Raw genomic sequence first — 18,285 nt, forward strand, 5'->3', positions numbered from 1 at the left:
TTACTATTAGGGTGAATGTATCTGGTTTTATATTGAAGTCCTTTATCTATTTGGACTTAACTTTGTATAAGGTGACGAATGTGTGTCTTTTTATTTTTTACAGAGACAGCCAGTTATACCAGCAACATTTATCGAAAATGCTTTTTTTTCCCACTGTATATTTTGCTTCTTTGTCAAAGGTAAAATGTGTGTAAATGTGTGGTTTTATTTCTGGGTTTTCAATTCTATTCCATTGATTAAACTGTCTGTCTCTGTACCAATACCACAGAGTTTTTATAACTATTGCTCTATAGTAGAGCTTAATTTTAGAAACATTAAGTTCTAGAAAGTCTTTAATTTATTTATTTATTTCTTACCTGAACCAGTGGTTATTGAGATATTCAGTTTTGATAAGTATGTAGGCTTTCTGTTGTTTCTGTTGTTGTTCAAGATCAGCTTTAATCCATAGTGCTCTGATAGGATACAATGGGGTATTTCAATTTTCTTAGATCTGTTGAGGCTTGCTTTGTGACCAAGTATGTGGTCAAATTTGGAGAAGGCTCCATGAGGTGCTTAGAAGAATGCACAATCTTTTGTGTTTGGGAGATATTTGCAGATATGTGTTAGATCCCTTTGATTCATAACCTCTGTTAGTTTCATTATTCCTCTGTTTAATTCTGTCTCACTGACCTGCCCATTGGTGAGAGTGGAGTGTTGAAGTCTTACACTATTAATGTTTGGAGTTTAATGTGTGGTTTAATCTTTAATAATGTTTCTTTTATGAATATGAGTGCCTTTGCATATAGGGAATAGATGTTCGAAATTGAGAAGTCATGTTGGTGGATGTTTTTTTTTTCTTCTTTGTGAATGTGAAGTGTCCTTCTCCTTTTGATTACATTTGGTTGAGAGTCTATTTTATTAGCTATTAAAATGGTTACTCCAGCTTGTTTGTTGGGTCCATTTGCTTGGAAAACCTTTTTCTAGTCCTTTACTCTAATGAAATGCCCATCTTCGCTGCTGAGGTATATTTATTGTATGCAGGAGAATGAAGGATCCTACTCACACATCCACTCTGTTAGCCTGAATCCTTTTTGTTGGGGAATTAAGACCATTGATGTTGAGAGTTGTTAATGGCCAATGACTATCTCTTCCTGCAATTTTTGATGTTGCTAGTGGAGCTCAGTGTGTGTGTGTGTGTGTGTGTGTGTGTGTGTGTGTGTGTGTGTGTGTCTATGTGTCTGTGTGTGTGTGTGTGCTCACGTGATCACACCCACATGTTCACATGCATGTTTCTTCTTATGGACTTGGTGGAGTACAATTATATATTTCTTGTATTTTGTTGGTTGTAGTTCCCCTCGTGTCTTTGAGTTTCTCTATTAGTGTCCTCTGTAGACTGGATTAGTAGAAAATATTATTAAATTTTATTTTGTCATGGAATATCCTGTTTTTCTCAATTTTGGTGATTGAAATCTTTGCTAGGTATAAATGTCGGTGATCTCTTCAAACCTGTAAAATATCTTCTGTAGCCTGCCTAGATTTTAAAGTTTCTGCTGAGAAGTCTCGTGTAATTCTAATAGTTCAGTCTTCATGTATTACTTGGCCTATCTCTCTTGCAGCTTTTAATATTAATTCTTTATTCGTACATTTAGTGATTTGATTACTATATGGAAAGAGGATTTTCTTTTTTAGTCCACCACTTTTTTGGTGTTCTATAAGCTTTTTGTACATATATAAGCATTTTTTACTTTAGGTTAGGAAAGTTTTCTTCTATGAATTTGTTGAAGATATTTTCTAGGCCTTTGAGTTGGAAATGTTCATCTTCTATTCCTATTGTTCTTAGGTTTGGTCTTTTCAGAGTATCTCAGATTCCCTGGATGTTTTGTGTTAGAAACTTTTTAGCTTTAGCATTTTCTTAACCTATATATCAATTTCTTCAATGGTATCTTCTATGCCTAAAATTCTTGCTTCCATCTTTTGTATTCTGTTGGTAATGTTTGTGTGTGTAATTTCTGTTCTCTATCACAGGCTGTCCATCTCCAGGATTGCCTGAGATTGAATTTTCTTTATTGTTTTTATTTCCATTTTAAGATCTTGAACAGTTTTATTCAAGAAATTGGAGGTGAATTGCATTCATTGATTAATTGTAATATGATGATAATGTATATGTTTATCTACACATTTTATTATTATGTTTAGCATCTTCTTTCTTTTTATTTTTAAATGAGTTGTCATGGAGCCCAGGCTGGACTTAAATTGACTATGAAGTAAAGGCTAGCTATTAACTGCTCATCTTTCTACCTCCATCTCCCATGAGCTAAATCACAAGTGCCTCCCTCCAGCTTTGCAATACTAAAAGACAGAGGTTTTGATATTTTTCCCATTTCACTGAAGCTTTGAAGAATATAATAGATATCACAGGTCTTCACTAAGTACTATTCTTACCTAATAGAAACATGAAATTTTGTCTTCAGAATATTATGTTTATTACACTGATGGATCAGAACAGGTGCTGGCAATGGATCTAAGAGTGGTTTGTGTATGTATTGCAGACTGAATCCAAAAGATCTATGATTTCAGTGTAGGTAGTTACGTCCATCTCTTCAGATTAAAAAGTTGTCTGGGGTTAAGAGGTTAAGCATTATTACTGTCTTGGCTATTTAACACTGAACCAGGAAAACAGTTGGCATTACACAGTTATAAGAAACATGAAAGGGACTGAACAATGCTTCCTTGATCTTCAGAGCATAAATAAGTAAAACTGTATAGTACAAGTAAATCTGTTGGCCAGATAAATGTAGAAAAGCATGCAAGGAAACTATTTTAATGGTTCACATTTGCATGTTGCAGAATTTTCTGGAAGAATATCTTCAGCAGGTTATTTTAAATATCCAATGCATATACCAGATGGTTACTGTACAAACACTGTCATTTACTCTAGAGATCAGAGAAAGTTTGTGCTGGGAACTCATCTAGAGCAAAACATCTCAGAAAGTTAACTCAAGACATTAATTATTGACTTCTGTGCTCATGGCAAGAGGGAACCAGACCAGCACCTTTGAGTTCCTTCTCTGGGGACTGTCAGAGCAGCCACAGCAACAACACATTCTCTTCCTGATCTTCCTGTGGATGTACCTGGTCACTGTAGCTGGGAATCTGCTTATTATCCTGGCCATTAGTACTGATGTTCGACTCCACACTCCCATGTACTTCTTCCTTGCCAGCCTGTCCTGTGTTGACATCCTCTTCACCTCCACCACAGTACCCAAGGCCCTGGTGAACATCCACACTCAAAACAGGGCCATCTCCTATGCAGGATGCCTGGTCCAGCTCTATTTTTTCTTGACTTTTGGAGACATGGATATCTTCCTCCTGGCCACAATGGCCTATGACCGCTTTGTGGCCATTTGCCACCCTCTCCACTATATGATGATCATGAGCTTCAGGCGCTGCTCACACTTGGTGATAGCCTGTTGGACCCTTACAAACCTTGTTGCCATGACACACACCTTCCTTATGTTCCGGCTCTCTTTCTGCTCTAAGAAGGTCATTCCAGACTTCTTCTGTGACCTGGGACCCCTGATGAAGATTGCTTGCTCTGAAACCTCTATCAATGAGCTTGTGCTTCTGTTCCTGGGGGGTGCAGTCATCTTAATCCCCTTTTTGCTCATCCTTGTGTCTTATATCCGCATTGTATCAGCTATCCTCAGGGTCCCTTCTGCCCAGGGGAAGCTCAAGGCCTTTTCTACATGTGGGTCTCACCTTTCTGTAGTGGCCCTGTGCTTTGGGACAGTGATAAGGGCTTATCTGTGTCCCTCATCCTCTTCCTCTAACTCAGTGGTAAAGAACACAGCAGCTGCTGTCATGTACACAGTGGTGACTCCCCTGCTGAACCCCTTCATTTACAGCCTGCGGAACAAAGACATGAAGGGAGCACTGGTCAGAATTCTCAAGGGCAAAGTCTCCTTCTCCTGGGCCCAGGGACTTCTTCAGAAAAAGTGAAGGGATCCTTCAATCCTTTGCTGAAGATCTTTCAGTAATTTCTACCTTGAGTGTCTCCTTCTGTATCTCACATTTGCTTTGTCATAGCCCGTTCCCTGACTCCTCATTTCAAAGATGTTAGATTTGAGAAAAATGAACATGTCTCTTTAGGCTTTGATTTGTTTTAAATGGCTTTTTGGTTCATTTATTTTATAATCATATGCCCCAGAGAGATGGTTTAGTCAATGAAAGATGGCATACAAGACAATTGTTTTTATGGGGACAATTATTCTGAAGCTGAAGTCTAATTTTTTTTGTCCAAAAGGAAATGAAGATTTTGAAGAATTTATGCACAGTGCATTTTGGTCATATTCATTCCATACTCACCCATCCACTTTCTCCAATGATCACCCATGTCCCACTCTTAAATCCATGCCCTCTTTATCTATTGTACACACACGTACTGATACTCACATGTATGTATCTCCCACTGACTCAAACTAACCTTTCCACATATGTAAGGGGATTTGATTGAATACAGGGATGGGAACAACCTACCACAGTTGCTTTCCATAAAGAAAACTGATTCTCCCTCAGCAGCAGAAGCTGATGGCCTGTACCTCCTACACTGTGGACAGGACCTGGTATGGCCTTGTACGGGCAACTATAGCTGTTGAAGGCTCATGAGGGCAAAGTTCCTGTCATGTCCAGAAGACATTATTTGACCTCATTCCCAAAGTTCTCTGGCTGTTACACTCTTTTCATCCTCTCTTTCACAGTGAGGCAAACCTCCTTGTGACCTTCTGTTTAATTGTCATTATAAATACATTGCTCCAATTTTTTATTAATCATTGTTTGTTTACATTTCAAATAATATTTTCCTTTCTGTTTTCCCCTCTGTAAAACCCAGCTGAAGACAGTTGATGTTTGGGATGGTGAGGACTCTTGAGAAGGTACAAAAAGCTAGAGAGATTCAGCAGCTGCTGCTCCCCCTGCTACTGATGGCTTATGGCATTGCATTTGCTTCTTTTGCTATGAGTGGATGGCTTGATTCCTGGGTTGTTGGTTGCTAGGTTTCTGTTTGCTGATTGGAGATACCCCAATGACAAAGATTGGATTTGCACTTAAAAACTCAGTGCCCCTAATCAACAGGAAGTAGATCTACACTCTCATTCCCCTCTAAATCTCTGCGATAAACTTAAAACCCAGAACAATCTAAACTCTCAGAAATGTATGAGTGTGACTCTAATTAAGGCTCTTCACAACAAGGGATGTGAAACCTGAAATAGGCATCTTCTGAAACTGGAAAAGATTTCCAATAGCAGGACTAAAACTCCAACTCAGCCATAAAACCTTAGACCCACAATTTGTCCTGCCTACGTCATGTGCAAGGGTAAAGATAGAGCAAAAATTGAGGGAATGGCCAACCAATGACTAGTCCATCCTGAGACCCATGCCATGAAAGGGGGAGTCCACCCCTGACACTGTGAATGATATTCTGTTATATTTGCAGACAGTAGCCTATTGTAACTGTCGTCTGAGAGGCTTCACTGAACAACTAATGGAAATAGATACAGAGACCAGAACCAAATATTAAGCACAGCTTGGGGAGTTTTGGGGAAGACTGGGAGAAAGGATTGGGGAAGGTAGAGGTGTGAAAGACATCACAAAAAACACTACAGAATCAAGAAATCTGGACCCAGAGGAGCCAATGGAAACTGAGCCACCAAACAGAGACCATACATGGGCCAAAATTAGTTCCTCTGCCCATACATAACTATTGTGCATTTCTGTCTTCATGTAGGACTCCTAACAGCAGGAACAGAGGCTGTATTAAAGTCTGTTGCCTGTCTTTGGATTCCTTTCATCTAACTAAACTTCCTTGCCTAGTAACAACAGGAGAAGATGCAGCCTAGTTCTACTGCAACTGGATTTGCCAAGGCATACTGGTATCCATGGGAGGCCTTTCCTTTTCTGGAAAAAGGGGGAGAACTAGAAGATGGGGTACACGCAGGAAGTGACTGGGAGAAAAGGAGGGAAAGGAAACTTTGGTGGGGTTTAAAGTAAAAAATTAATATAAAAAGAAAAAAAAGATAAAACAACTAGATAAGAAGGAAAAAAAGATGCACAGAAAATTGCAAAGGCCACTCCTTTCAACCAGGGCAGAACAAACTATATTTGGGAAGTGATCACAGATCACATTAGTAGACCAAATCTTGGGTCATACAACAAGATTCAACAACTGTAAAACAATTAGAATCCAACATACTGTGCCCTATGATTATTATAAAAGCAAACTAGAAATCTGTAAGAGAAAGATCAAGAAGAATAGTCCAATCACAGGAGAATTAACTCCTTTTACAACTACCATGTGAACCATATGCATGTGACCAGTGCTTTAAAACCTACATGTAATTGAACAAAATGAGAAATACAGCATATAAAACTCATGGGACATAGCTAGAACATGAACAAAAAGGCAATTTAGATTTCTATATATTTTTATATTATATATAAATAATATACACATATCATTTAAATAGAAAACATATTTGTCATAATATATTTATTAGAAAGGCAAAAATTCTTAATACTTTATAGTTTTCACCACTTTTATACCATACAGAAATGATTTTTTTAATGTACATTTCTCTATGTAAGGGGACATGAGTGAAGGTTCACCAGGGCACAAAGCTGACAGTGGATGGTTGGGGGTTCTTATAAGCACCTCAGAACTTAGTAGTGTATGTTTTCAGTACCTTTCACTGGCCAGTCACCCATCCTATCCTCATCGTTCTGGGTGTTGAGTATAAATAATCCACTGTGTTCCACTCACCTATTTCATGAATTTTGACCCTATTTACCTTCCATTACCTGCTCCTTTCCTCAGACACATTGAATACTCTTTCTTCTTCTCACTGCCCCTACAGCCAAGGGAACAGCCATTGACTAAATACTGAGGCTGCACTGCATGGCTGGCTTCTTGCCTCCAGGTAGGTCTGCCTCTATGAGTAATTCATGTCCAGGAGCCATTCAATGTGTAGTGTGGACAATTCACAGAGTAACAGCTGCTCATTGCCAAGGGAACTGGAACCAATAAAAAGACAGGTAGCAGCATGAGATACAACAAGACCAAGTTCTTAGCAAAGGGAGATGTATATATTTTTTTATTTTCATTTTTAAACAACTTTATTTTTTTAAAAACAGAGATAAATGTACAGATTTTTAAAAGCATTTTTGTATAAAACTATATGAATGTATTTTTGTCAGTACTTGATTTTTTTAAAGGTTTGATAGTATGCATTGAAATCTTACTAGTTAGCATGAGCATAAAGTACATGTAAAACAAAATGTAACATGGAAATAGTCAAAGTTTTCTTAGTGAGTAAAGATTAAACATAATGATTTTTAAATACCAAGAATTACCACAAGGCTATATTCTGGGGGCTAGTATTCAATTACCAGTGACTGCATATTATGTCTGTTCTTTTATAACTGGGTTACCTCACTCAGGATGATATTCTCTAGATTTATCCATTTTCCTAGGAATACCCCAAAAATTCTCCAACATATAAAAAGGACACATGCTCCACCATATTCATAGCAGCTTTATTTATAATAGCTATAAGCTGGAAAGAACCCAGATGTCCTTCAGTAGATGAATGGATATAGAAATTTTGGTATATTTACACATTGGAGTACTACTCAGCTAATAGAAACAATGATTTTACAGAATTCCTAGGGAGATTTATTTAACCCAGAGGAACAAAGGGTAGGGGTATAGGAGACAAAGACAGGAGATGGTGAATGAGGGAGAAGAGAAAGGGAACAAGAGAGAAGGGGAAGGGATATTTGCCCCAAAGGGACAAAGAACTTCCTCTGGACAAAGAGGAGACAGATGTGGTCCAGAGGCAAATGACAGTTTATAAAGGTTAAAAGAGAAACCCCCGAATTAGGATGAATTGGATTCTTTTGAATGGACCTGTTAAGGTATTCAAATGGGAGCTCTTGGTTGGTGGAAATCAGTACTTTGAGAGCTGATCCTTGGTAGTCATCCTCAGGAGATGACAGTGATCAGATGAGGAAATAGGCCTTGGCCAGGCCTGCCAGAGTTATATGTACCACCCTTGGTCTTGCTAGAGCCTGTCAATGGCAATCTACAAGACACTTAAGTACTAAGTGGGCTTAGATGGCCTAAAGAGAGGCCCTAAGGATGGATTCCACTATAGTTAAGGAACCCAAGGTTTGGAGGAAGCAGTAATTTCCTGGGACCTCATTGGGAGAGAAATAGATAGAGCACAGATACCAGCTGCTTCTCTGTGTCCTCAGCAGCCCCGTGGTGTCAGAAACTGATTCTGGTTTAGCAAGAGTTCAGAAAGAGATGTTTTTATTTTCTTCTTCTTTGTGCCAGTTCATATCACATTCCCACTAAGCTTGCAATTTGAATCCCCACTATGTCTGATGGGGCCCTGTGTCTCATACCCCAAGCAAGGACAGACTTCCAACAGGTGTCAGCCCAAGTTCAAATCCATGAGCTTATGAATGACAGTCCACCTTTCAGCCACAAGAGAATCTACTCCCGGGAACTTTTCTTTCATGTCTGAGATAATATGATGACTAGAGCAGAGAACTCACCGGCTCTTGACTGTTCCCCTTTCAGACTATAAGCTTGATCATTCCCATGTTCTGTCTCCTGCAAGACTCCTCTGATGGGCTCTTGCCTCAGTATTTAATTTTGATGCTTGCTGTGTTAAGTTTTCTTCAAGACAGAAACATTACGTCATGCAAGGAAACTCGTAGAAGAATGGTAAACCACGTACAATAGCTTCAGGAAGTTCCTGAGACTGACCAGATTGGAGAGGCCCCTCCCTAACAGAGTAAGCAACAAAACCTGCAAAGAGAACTCTAACAAGGAAAGCCCAGCTGCAGAGAAGACTCTGAGGCCACACCAGCGACCTAGAAGAAACAGAAACCAGCCAAGCTTGAGGGAGGTTTAGACCAGCTGAGATACCTGGAGAGGGTACTGTCCAACCTGTTTGATCTGCTTCCAGGCTGAGCAGTATACTCCAGGTTCCCACGCTTTGTGAGTGATCACTCATGCTGGGGTGGGCTCTGGCCATACAACTCTCTGTGAGTTATTTCTGCTCCTGTAAGTGATCCCACACCCATATTCCTGTAAGCAACCCAAGGCTGCTTGACTGGAATTTAAGTGAAGAAAAACCAGGAAGGTATCTCCTTTGTCACAGCAGTGCCATTCCCTGAGTCTCAGAAGTTGACCCTCCTATAAAAAGCAGAAGGATTAGGAGAAATCTGTAAAAGGAAACACCTCAGCTCTTAACATGGTCACAGAGTCTCACACTTTCTGCTGGTGAGGTTTTCTGTACCCCAGCCTAATGCAGAAGAAGTAGAGGCAGACTGTGCAAGTCTCACTGAACAATAGGGTCACTATGGCCCAGAGCATATGACTGTGTCTTTATTTGTCACCTTGGGAGCAAGAGGTATATCAGGGGACTCGAATTGGGCTTCCCAAGGAGATGTTTTCTTTTCCATATGTCAGGGCTTTTGAGCAGAGAGGAGCACACTTTCAGACTTAACTTGAACCTGAGAGCAAGAAAAGACCCTGGGAGGGAGAAGGGGTAGAGGGAAGGCTTCTTCAGTCTCAGCTCCTAATGAGTCTGCAGGAATGTAGCTTACCCTCTCAGGAGCCTTGTCAGGGCAGACCACTGGAAGGGTGACTTGGAATCTAAAAATAATTCTGAAAGTGGTGGGTTGCTCTGGAACTGGTGGGTTGTGGACACAGGAAAGCAATGTGCTATGATTAAGGGAAGGATAAAATCAATACATCAGAGATTTTAAAAAAATATGTTTCCTATTCTGTGTGGTCCAGTGTAACCAGTTCTGACAATCCCAAAGTTATTCTTGTAAAATACAAGGGAATGTGCTGATGGAAGTCATTATAAGTGAGGGTTGGAAGGCTGTGGCAGCAAGTCAAGGAATGCTAGGAGCCAAAAGAACTCCACACCTGGAATAGTTTCTCCCAAAGAGCCTCCATGAAGAATGTTCCTGCTAATGCCCTTATGTCATCCCAGGTCAACTTCCTCCTGGGGTAGCCAGGGTCTTTGTGCACCTAGCTAGACTGGAAGAGGGAAGCTTAGCTGGGTGTGGGTGAGTGCAGGGCATGGTCTTGGTTGGTGATGAGTGCTCAGGCAATAAACACGTCCGTCCTGTAACAGCTTCAGAGAACTGGTTTTGTTTATTGAGCTGGGGGAGGTATTTATTGCCTCCTGGGGGGTGGAAGCCAGGATCTCTGGGACAAGTTTTGTGTACTGTTGGCCAGGGCAAGAGTGTTGGAAGATTCTTCATGTCTATACTCAGGAGCTGTAGGGTCAAACAAGGATTGAAGCCTGAAAAGTCTCAGGATAACAGCTTCTTTCTGGGGTTGGTCCAGGGGGAGCCATCTTTGTGATACCAGGTTGGGAGAGGGTAGGTAACCAACTCCTGCCACCTCATGTTCGAGGTATCCAGTTTTGAAGCTCCCTTGACCCTTACTCAGTAACCCTGGGCTATTATGGTCCCACTCTTTTGCATCAATTTGTTGAGCTTTCGGAATCTGGAAAGATGAAGTAATAGGTCTCTGGTGTTAAAACATCCAGTATATAGAGATGTGTCTTTCAGTAGCAGTACGGGGGTGACTTACTATTTAGGCATCTGCTTGGTCTTGAAAATTCCTCTAGTTCCTGGAGGAATGAAAGAACAAGTTCTGACCAAGGATTGAGGCTAGATGCCATGACAAAACCATCTCAACTTCAGAACTAGATCTTGCAAAGATTCTTGAAGTTAGTTCCAATAAACCACTGAGATGTGTGTGAAAACTCAGGCAGATGATGGTCAACACATTGGAGGAGCAATGGGAAAAGAGCCTGAAGGCTCAGGGACCACCTGCATCATTGCTCAAGTTTACTGGGAAGCTCCAGGGGACATTTCTGTGATGAGGAAATGAGTTAAAAGCTGAGGGGAACAGAATCTTCCAGAACCTCAGTATTAGTGGTCTTGTAGCTTTAATTTGCCTTCATCTGATGACTGATGGTGTTGTGTATCTATCCTGTATTTTATATCTTTCTTTGTAAAGTATCTGTTCCTCTTTTGCCTATCTGAACCCCATGTTTTGGTTCCCTGCTAGAACTGTAAGAGAAACAAAGTTTCCACCTGTCATCACGAAGTTATGGGATTACTAGGGGGTTGGTTTGTTTTCCTAGTACCTGTTGATTATCAGACAAATGTCTTTGGGATGACAGCTCTCATCTTACACACTGTTATCTTTTATGGGTGACCATGTGTATATCTTATTGTGATCAGAAAGTTGTATTCAATTGAGATGAAAGTTAGGAGACACACAAAATATGCACTACATACATAAAAGACATGGCTTAAAGGGAAACCAGGATATCACTCAAAGATACAATGTTGATACAATGCTTAAATGGAAAAGTATTTTATGATGAGGTTGTCACAGAAAAACGACTATAAATTTTATGAAAATGAGAAACTTGATTTGGGCAGTGAAATCCAGGGTTCTAAAAGTCAAATACAGATGGGAAATTGCAGATGATGTGTGTATGGTACAGGGCAAATGCACCACCTTGAAACATAAACAAGGTTTCCCAATCATTGCAAAGTTTATGCAATGTATATGGGCATTAAAGCATGCTATCCAAGGAATATGTAAAATGTTTACTTACCAGATAAATTTCATTTAATGAATAATGAAGGGAGTAAAATAAAGAAGGTAATCAAATTAAACAAAGGGGCAACCACCACATCCCCAAAAAATCTGATGTCAGGTCCAAAGGGAACCCTAGTTCCCCAAAAACACAATGGATAACCTGAAAATGACAGTCTTGGTTCAGCTCCAATTGAACAAGAGAAAAAAGGAAGCATTCCTCAGGCATCTGTAAAATGGGTTCTGCCTGCCAGACTAGACCATTTCCCTAACACTTCCCTTACATTTCCCTTACACTTCCCTTACATTTCCCTTACACTTCCCTTACATTTCCCTTACATTTCCCTAAAACTTCCCTTACATTTCCCTTACACTTCCCTTACATTTCCCTAACACTTCCAAGCCCATGCTAGTCTCTACACATGATGCTCTCTAGAAGCTTGGGCCTTCTCACCTCCTCCTCTACCCTATACTCCGAAACTATACCAGTTCACAGGCTTCCCAGGCAGCTCTGGCTCATAGGCTTCCCTCCCTTCATCTACTTGTCCTCCTTATAACCCTTATGATTTTTCCGTGAACTCCTTCTCTATCCCTGATCCACTTCTTTTTGTCTCCTCCAGACTCCCTCCAGATGCCTCTGGCTGTTCTCTCTTTCTCACCTGCAACAAAAACCTTTCCCCTAAACATGGAGCAGTCAGTTTGGGGGTTTATAACTGTGCCCTCACTTATACCAACACAGACATTTGCTGAAAGGGAAAATAATAACAAATTACATATATTCTGACATCTATCTTTTGTCTACCTATCCATCCATCCATCCATTGATAGATAACGAACCACACTTATAAAGGTTTCAAACTGGAGAACACGTGTTTAATTGTTAAAAAAACAAAAGATATATTTATAATACCCAGTGACATGAAAGATGTGCAGTAACAAAAATAGTCTCATACTGTCAATCAAGATATGGAATGCTACACATGGTTTTTTTTTTTTTTTTTTTTTTTTTGGCTTTTGTATTTTGGGCTTTTTTTTTTTTTTTTTTTTTTTTTTGGTCTTTTGGCAAAAAGAAAGACAGAATACTTACCAAAGTTTATATTTGTCTTTCTATATGCTTTAGCAAACATGCAAATACACCATCACATATACATTGTTTATAGGAATTTAGCCAGTGGAGGTAATTGCATATGTACGGATACACAGATAAATATTAATCTGAGAACCGTTAACAATTACAAAGAAAAAAATATAAATGTGTTGGTGAAGTAGATCACAGTTGATATATAAAAATGGAGTGGTTTATAGATAGATTTTTTTAATGAGTAAGATGTACTTGTATAATGGTTTGAGAACTGTATAACATAAAAGAGGAAAGAAAGTTCTTGCAAACCTGCATGGTGTTTTGAATGTGTGTGTGAGTGAATCTGTGTAGCACATTGTTGTGATTCTAGTGTAGAAAGGCAGTGGTGGCATTCTGCACTATTCGAGCTTTTATAACACAATGTATTTCATTGCTAATGACAAATTTAAATTGTGGAAAGATTTCTAGTTTGGAATAAAAATAAACAGGACATAGACTTCAGAGGAAAATGAGGCTTCCCATTTGTTAAAGAAACCCCATGATCTTTCTGGGTAAACCAAGAGGTGGGCTCAATGTCCCGCGAGATTCTTTGTGATGGTGATACCCATTGCTCTGGATCACCCTAGTGACAGTGTCATGACAAGTCATTAGGCAAGTCCCCCCCCCTTGAAACATAGCATAAAGGGCCAGGTAGAGGAAATGCCTGAGGCTCAAGGATCTTGGACCCAAACAGGCTGTGTTGTGTTGCAGTGTTAAACACTGGTAGTGAAAAAAAAAGTGGTAGAGGAAGTGGCAATTCCCTATACTATTAGAATTAGGATCTTCCTAGGTATCTACTAACAGAACTAGGTGTTAGTAATGAGAGAGCCTTGACAATTGTCTTGTTGCTCCTGCAAAGAAGTCAAGAGAGGGTAAAAAGAATGTTCTTAAGGTGAAGAACACTGTGAGCAGCGAGGATACAGCATGAGAACACTTGGAGCTTTTCCAGTAGAGAAGCTCATTGTTTGTTTCCTGAAGTTTGACTCATGGGTAATAAGAGGATTAAGAAAACTCAGTCTTTCCACTGTCTTCTAAGAGCATTCATAGTCAGGAATCCAAAGGCAGGAATGTGCCCCAGGTGTTAGTGACGATCTTTGTTGGACACATACCCAGTACATCCCCTCATCCCTGCTATAGTTTCTCGTCTGGCAGACCTTTTCCCTGGCTTTATAGGTGCCTCTCTGGTTAAAGAAATGTCCGATGAGCCTTTAAGACACTCCAACACAAGATAGATACTGTTTTCTTAGGGCAGAGGATAGACTACAGTAATGGCTTCAGGGCTGTCAAAAATCAGTTATTGCTGGGCCACACAGAATAGGAAAACTCAAAGAATCCATCTCTAACATATAAATTTTATCCCTCTGAAATCTTTTAACAGCATCTTAGTCTCTTATTTCTCATCTGCTATTCTATCCCCATAGCCCATGTCGGCCTCAGTAATGCTTCTATTATTTCTTCTCAGCTCCTTGATCCTCGATTTCAATCTCTTCTTATGTCACCACAGATCCTCTACCTACTACTTTCTCTTATGTCCTCTTTCCATCTCTACCTCAGCCCATCCCTCCAGCATACCCACTCACATCATATATCATGGAGAAGTTAAATCATCGATTCAGATCAGGTGCAAGTGTTCGATGGATTGGAGACATATCAATGAGACAGTAGCACTGTCTAAATCAGTGATTAGTTCTACAAATACATGAAAGGAGGAAGATGCACCTAATCGAGGACCTGATAAGTGGCTGGGAAACAGAAAGCAGGATTGAGAACACTCTAGACTAGAGCCACACTCTCCCTGACAAGATGAGCCATCACAGTGGGATGGGCATTCACACAGAGATTTGTAACGTGGAGGTTTAGAGGTGAGACGAGAGAATTTACAGTGGAAATGATATTGAATAATGGAGGTGGTTGAAATATTTAAATGTTTATATCACAAATATATTTTTAAAATTGAGAAATGTGAGAAGGATAGTTTAGGGGAGCTGTTTTTCCATCATAACATATCTTGCATGTGAGTGAAGTTTTCACGTTTACAGTCAGGGCTGTGAGCTATACACAGAGACATGTTCTCTAGAATTACTAGGGAATATGAAACCACAGAGCAAGCTTCCTTCGCCTTTCCTCTGAATCTTATAAGAGATTTATAAGAGGAATGAACTATTTCCCCTCAAGGATTAGGGTGCATAGAGAGACCAACTCTACCTGAACTTGAGGTATAAAGAAGACTCTCACGGGGTATGCTTTTTGAGACACTCTGAGAACTCTAAATAAAGGGAATATATAGTAACTAAAGGTAGAAGTGGTCAAAAGGCAGACCTGGGAGAACCTATACACACACCGTCATCTATACCAATGTATAACCTCTTTGGGTGACAATAATTATCATCCCTTAAATTAAGCCCTAAAATGGACAAAGTTCTGAATAAATTGTTCTACTGTTTAACACTACACGGCATCCCATGCTCAGCTTTAGATGTAAAGGAAATGGGTGGAAAGGAACCTTGAGACCTCCTCAAGCTACTGGTCGCCTGCCTGTGAGTACCCTCCAGAGGGCAGCCTGCACATCAGGGTTCCTGAGGCTGTAGATGAGTGGGTTCAGCATAGGGTTGATGACAGTGTTGAAAATCCCAATAGCTTTATCCTTATCTGAAAGTTTGATAGAACCGAGTCTCATGTAGTTAAACATGCCTGTGCCATAGAACATGGCAACCACAGTGAGGTGAGAACTGCACGTGGAGAAAGCTTTCTTCCTGCCTTCAGCAGAGCGGATTCGCAGAACAGCAGCTGCCACTTGGATGTAGGAGACAAAAATGAGTGCCATTATGAAACCCACTCCAAAGAGCAGTAATTCATTGAGCTGGGTACTGGAGCAGGACAGCTGGAAGAGCTGGGGAAGGTCACAGTAGAAGTGATTGATCACATTTGGGCCACAGAAGTGAAGTGTGGATATGGCCACAGTGTGGGTCAGTGCATTGCTGAAGGAACAAGCCCAGGATGAAGCCACCAAAATCTTCTGGACTGTGTGACTCATCCAGGTGCTGTAAGTGAGGGGCCGGCAGATGGCCAGGAAGCGGTCATAAGCCATGGCTGTCAACAGGAAACAGTCAACCCCAACCAACAGATGGAAGAAAAAGAGTTGTGTGAGGCAGTCTCCATATGGAACTGTACGCTTGTGGGCTAAGAGCCGAACCAACATGGAGGGGATAGTGACACTGATACACCCAACGTCCATCACTGACAAATTCCCCAGGAAAAAGTACATAGGGGTGTGCAGTTTGGGTTCCACCAAGACAGCTGCCAGGATGCTCAGGTTGCCCCCAACAGTGGTCATATAAGCCAAGAGGAAGAGTATGAAGACAACTGGCCACAGCTCTGGTGTCTCCACCAAACCCAGCAGAATGAACTCAGTAACAGTGGTTCCATTGGCTCTAGAATTTTCCTGCATGAGTTCCTTTAAAGAAGCATGTAAGGAGGAAAAACAGGACCTCTCAATGAAACAGGGAAATTTCAATCATTCCTACTGTAAAATGTAAAATTAGCATACTTAAAAGGGGAACATAACACTCTGTCCATTCCCTTTTCTTCTCTAAATGATGTAATTACATAATGACCTCAAAAAATAAGAGAGCTCATTTGAAAAATATAACGAGTGTTGATGTTGAGGTATAGCTCTTAAAGAAACTGAGGGTGCTTGAGTGCCAATGTGTTTGTAAGGTGTATCAGATCAATTACTAATGCACACACAATTCACATGCCAATTCCACTTTTTATGCTAGTGAAAATCCACCCAGTGTTTGGCTACTGTGACATAGTAAGATTTTCTAGAGGACAACATCTGATTATCTTCGGAGGATGACAGCAGAGTAGGTGTCACCCTTATATTTAATTTTTAAATAACTTTTGTAGCATTTATAGCGTTGATTTCGAGAGATTTTTTTAAGTCATATGTTGGAAAAAGTGGTTTATCTGGAAGAAAAAGTGTTGTCAAGACAATAGGAGTTAAGATTTAAGAAGTCCTTGTTTACTTATGTGTCACCAGTGTACATAGACAGGAAACAATGAAAAATAATTCACTTTTGTGTTTTCCTAAAGAAGTGAAACACTCATGGTATATAGTAAGAGAATGCTACACATACACATGCGCATGCACACTCGCACACACACACACACACACACACACACACACACACACACACTGGCTGCCACAAAGAGAACATAGTTTCTCCTTTGCTCAGTTAGTTTTGTGCTGTGGGACTCAGTAGGTTTACATGGCCATCATTTAAAAACTGCCTCAACTGTAGACAATGTGGAAAACTGAAACAAGCAAGGAAATAAATGCCACCTCCGTTAAAGCCAGTGCCTTGAATGTGGATCGCTTTCTTGGGGCATTCTCTGATAACTCTCAAGCTGGTAAACTTCCTCTGGGCTGGCCACTACTCTAACGATTGTGCATGTAGGCACTACTCTAAGGACTGCACATGCAGTAGATAGTAATTCATTCAGCATCAGCATGGAATTACTATTTTAATCCTTGCTTCCCATCAAGAAAAGCATGAGCATGCATCAAGCAAGAGGCACAGGCAAGCTTTACCCTCCAGAGCCCGTAACTTCTAACACTGCAGTTAACCCCAGTATCTCAAGGGCTCCAGACCTTGCCTTTTTTAACTTCTTGAAGCTTTCTGAACCACTCCATAGCTCAAAGTTCACCCATAATCTTTGTGGCTGAGCTTCTGTGGACTCAATATCTTGTCTTGCAAGGAAGTACTTCAGGTTCAAATGAGCTCCCTAATGGGTAACCGCCATAGCTGCCCTTCATCTTAATTTTTGTATCCTTATCATTGCCTCTGTTAGTTTCTCTGTGTAGAATGTTCTTGTAGTGTCTCCTGGCCACATCTTCACAACTTGATATAAAGGAAGCTACTTCCAGAGCACTACCTGGACAGGTCCCTCCCCATCCCAAAGTGACACTTAAGTCTTCAACAGCCCTTATGCATTTTAGTTATATTTTACATGGTACTTACCTTATAGAAATCATTTAGCTATTGACATAATCAGTTCAGTATAATTCAAGAGCAAAATCCACATCTGATCTCTCATTGGGACCTATACTTACAGATACACTGTGTCTGGCACCACTACACAAATGAAGGACTGCATTTGTGTCAACAGACAAAGAGCACCGGTGACTAACAAGGATCATGAAAAGATAATTTTTATGTGGCCACTATGAATTGGGAAGATCTAGACTTTTGAAGGTCTTTGAATGGAGGATGGTACCAGTTGAGCGAGAAGGCACAGGTTTCTGAGCAGTTGAGATGATTCTAGGTAGATCATGAGCCTACTAGCAACCCTCTAGCAAGCCACATGCTCACAAACACCTTTGAAATCATGCTTACAGTCAGACAAAAGCAAATAAAACCTAGTCATATCACAGCACAGAAATGGTAGCTGCTACCTTGATCTCAACCCACAAGAGACTAAGCAT

General features: G+C 40.4%; 2 protein-coding genes across 2 annotated transcripts; one reads left to right on the forward strand and one right to left on the reverse strand.

The window, feature by feature from the left end:
* Window positions 1–3,000: 3,000 nt before the first annotated feature.
* LOC308426186 (olfactory receptor 1P1-like) lies at window positions 3,001–3,978 on the forward strand (the record flags this gene model as incomplete). Its single annotated transcript, XM_080923942.1, has 1 exon — window positions 3,001–3,978. The coding sequence occupies exon 1, from the start codon at window positions 3,007–3,009 to the stop codon at window positions 3,976–3,978; it is 972 nt and encodes a 323-aa protein (XP_080780068.1). The 5' UTR covers window positions 3,001–3,006.
* Window positions 3,979–15,312: 11,334 nt separating this feature from the next.
* Window positions 15,313–16,245, reverse strand: LOC308426174 (olfactory receptor 3A1-like; the record flags this gene model as incomplete). Its single annotated transcript, XM_080923933.1, has 1 exon — window positions 15,313–16,245. One exon carries the CDS (start codon window positions 16,243–16,245, stop codon window positions 15,313–15,315), a length of 933 nt encoding a protein of 310 aa, XP_080780059.1.
* Between the last annotated feature and the right edge of the window lie 2,040 nt (window positions 16,246–18,285).

This window comes from Micromys minutus, assembly GCF_963924665.1.
Source record: "Micromys minutus genome assembly, chromosome: 10".
NCBI lineage: Eukaryota > Metazoa > Chordata > Mammalia > Rodentia > Muridae > Micromys > Micromys minutus.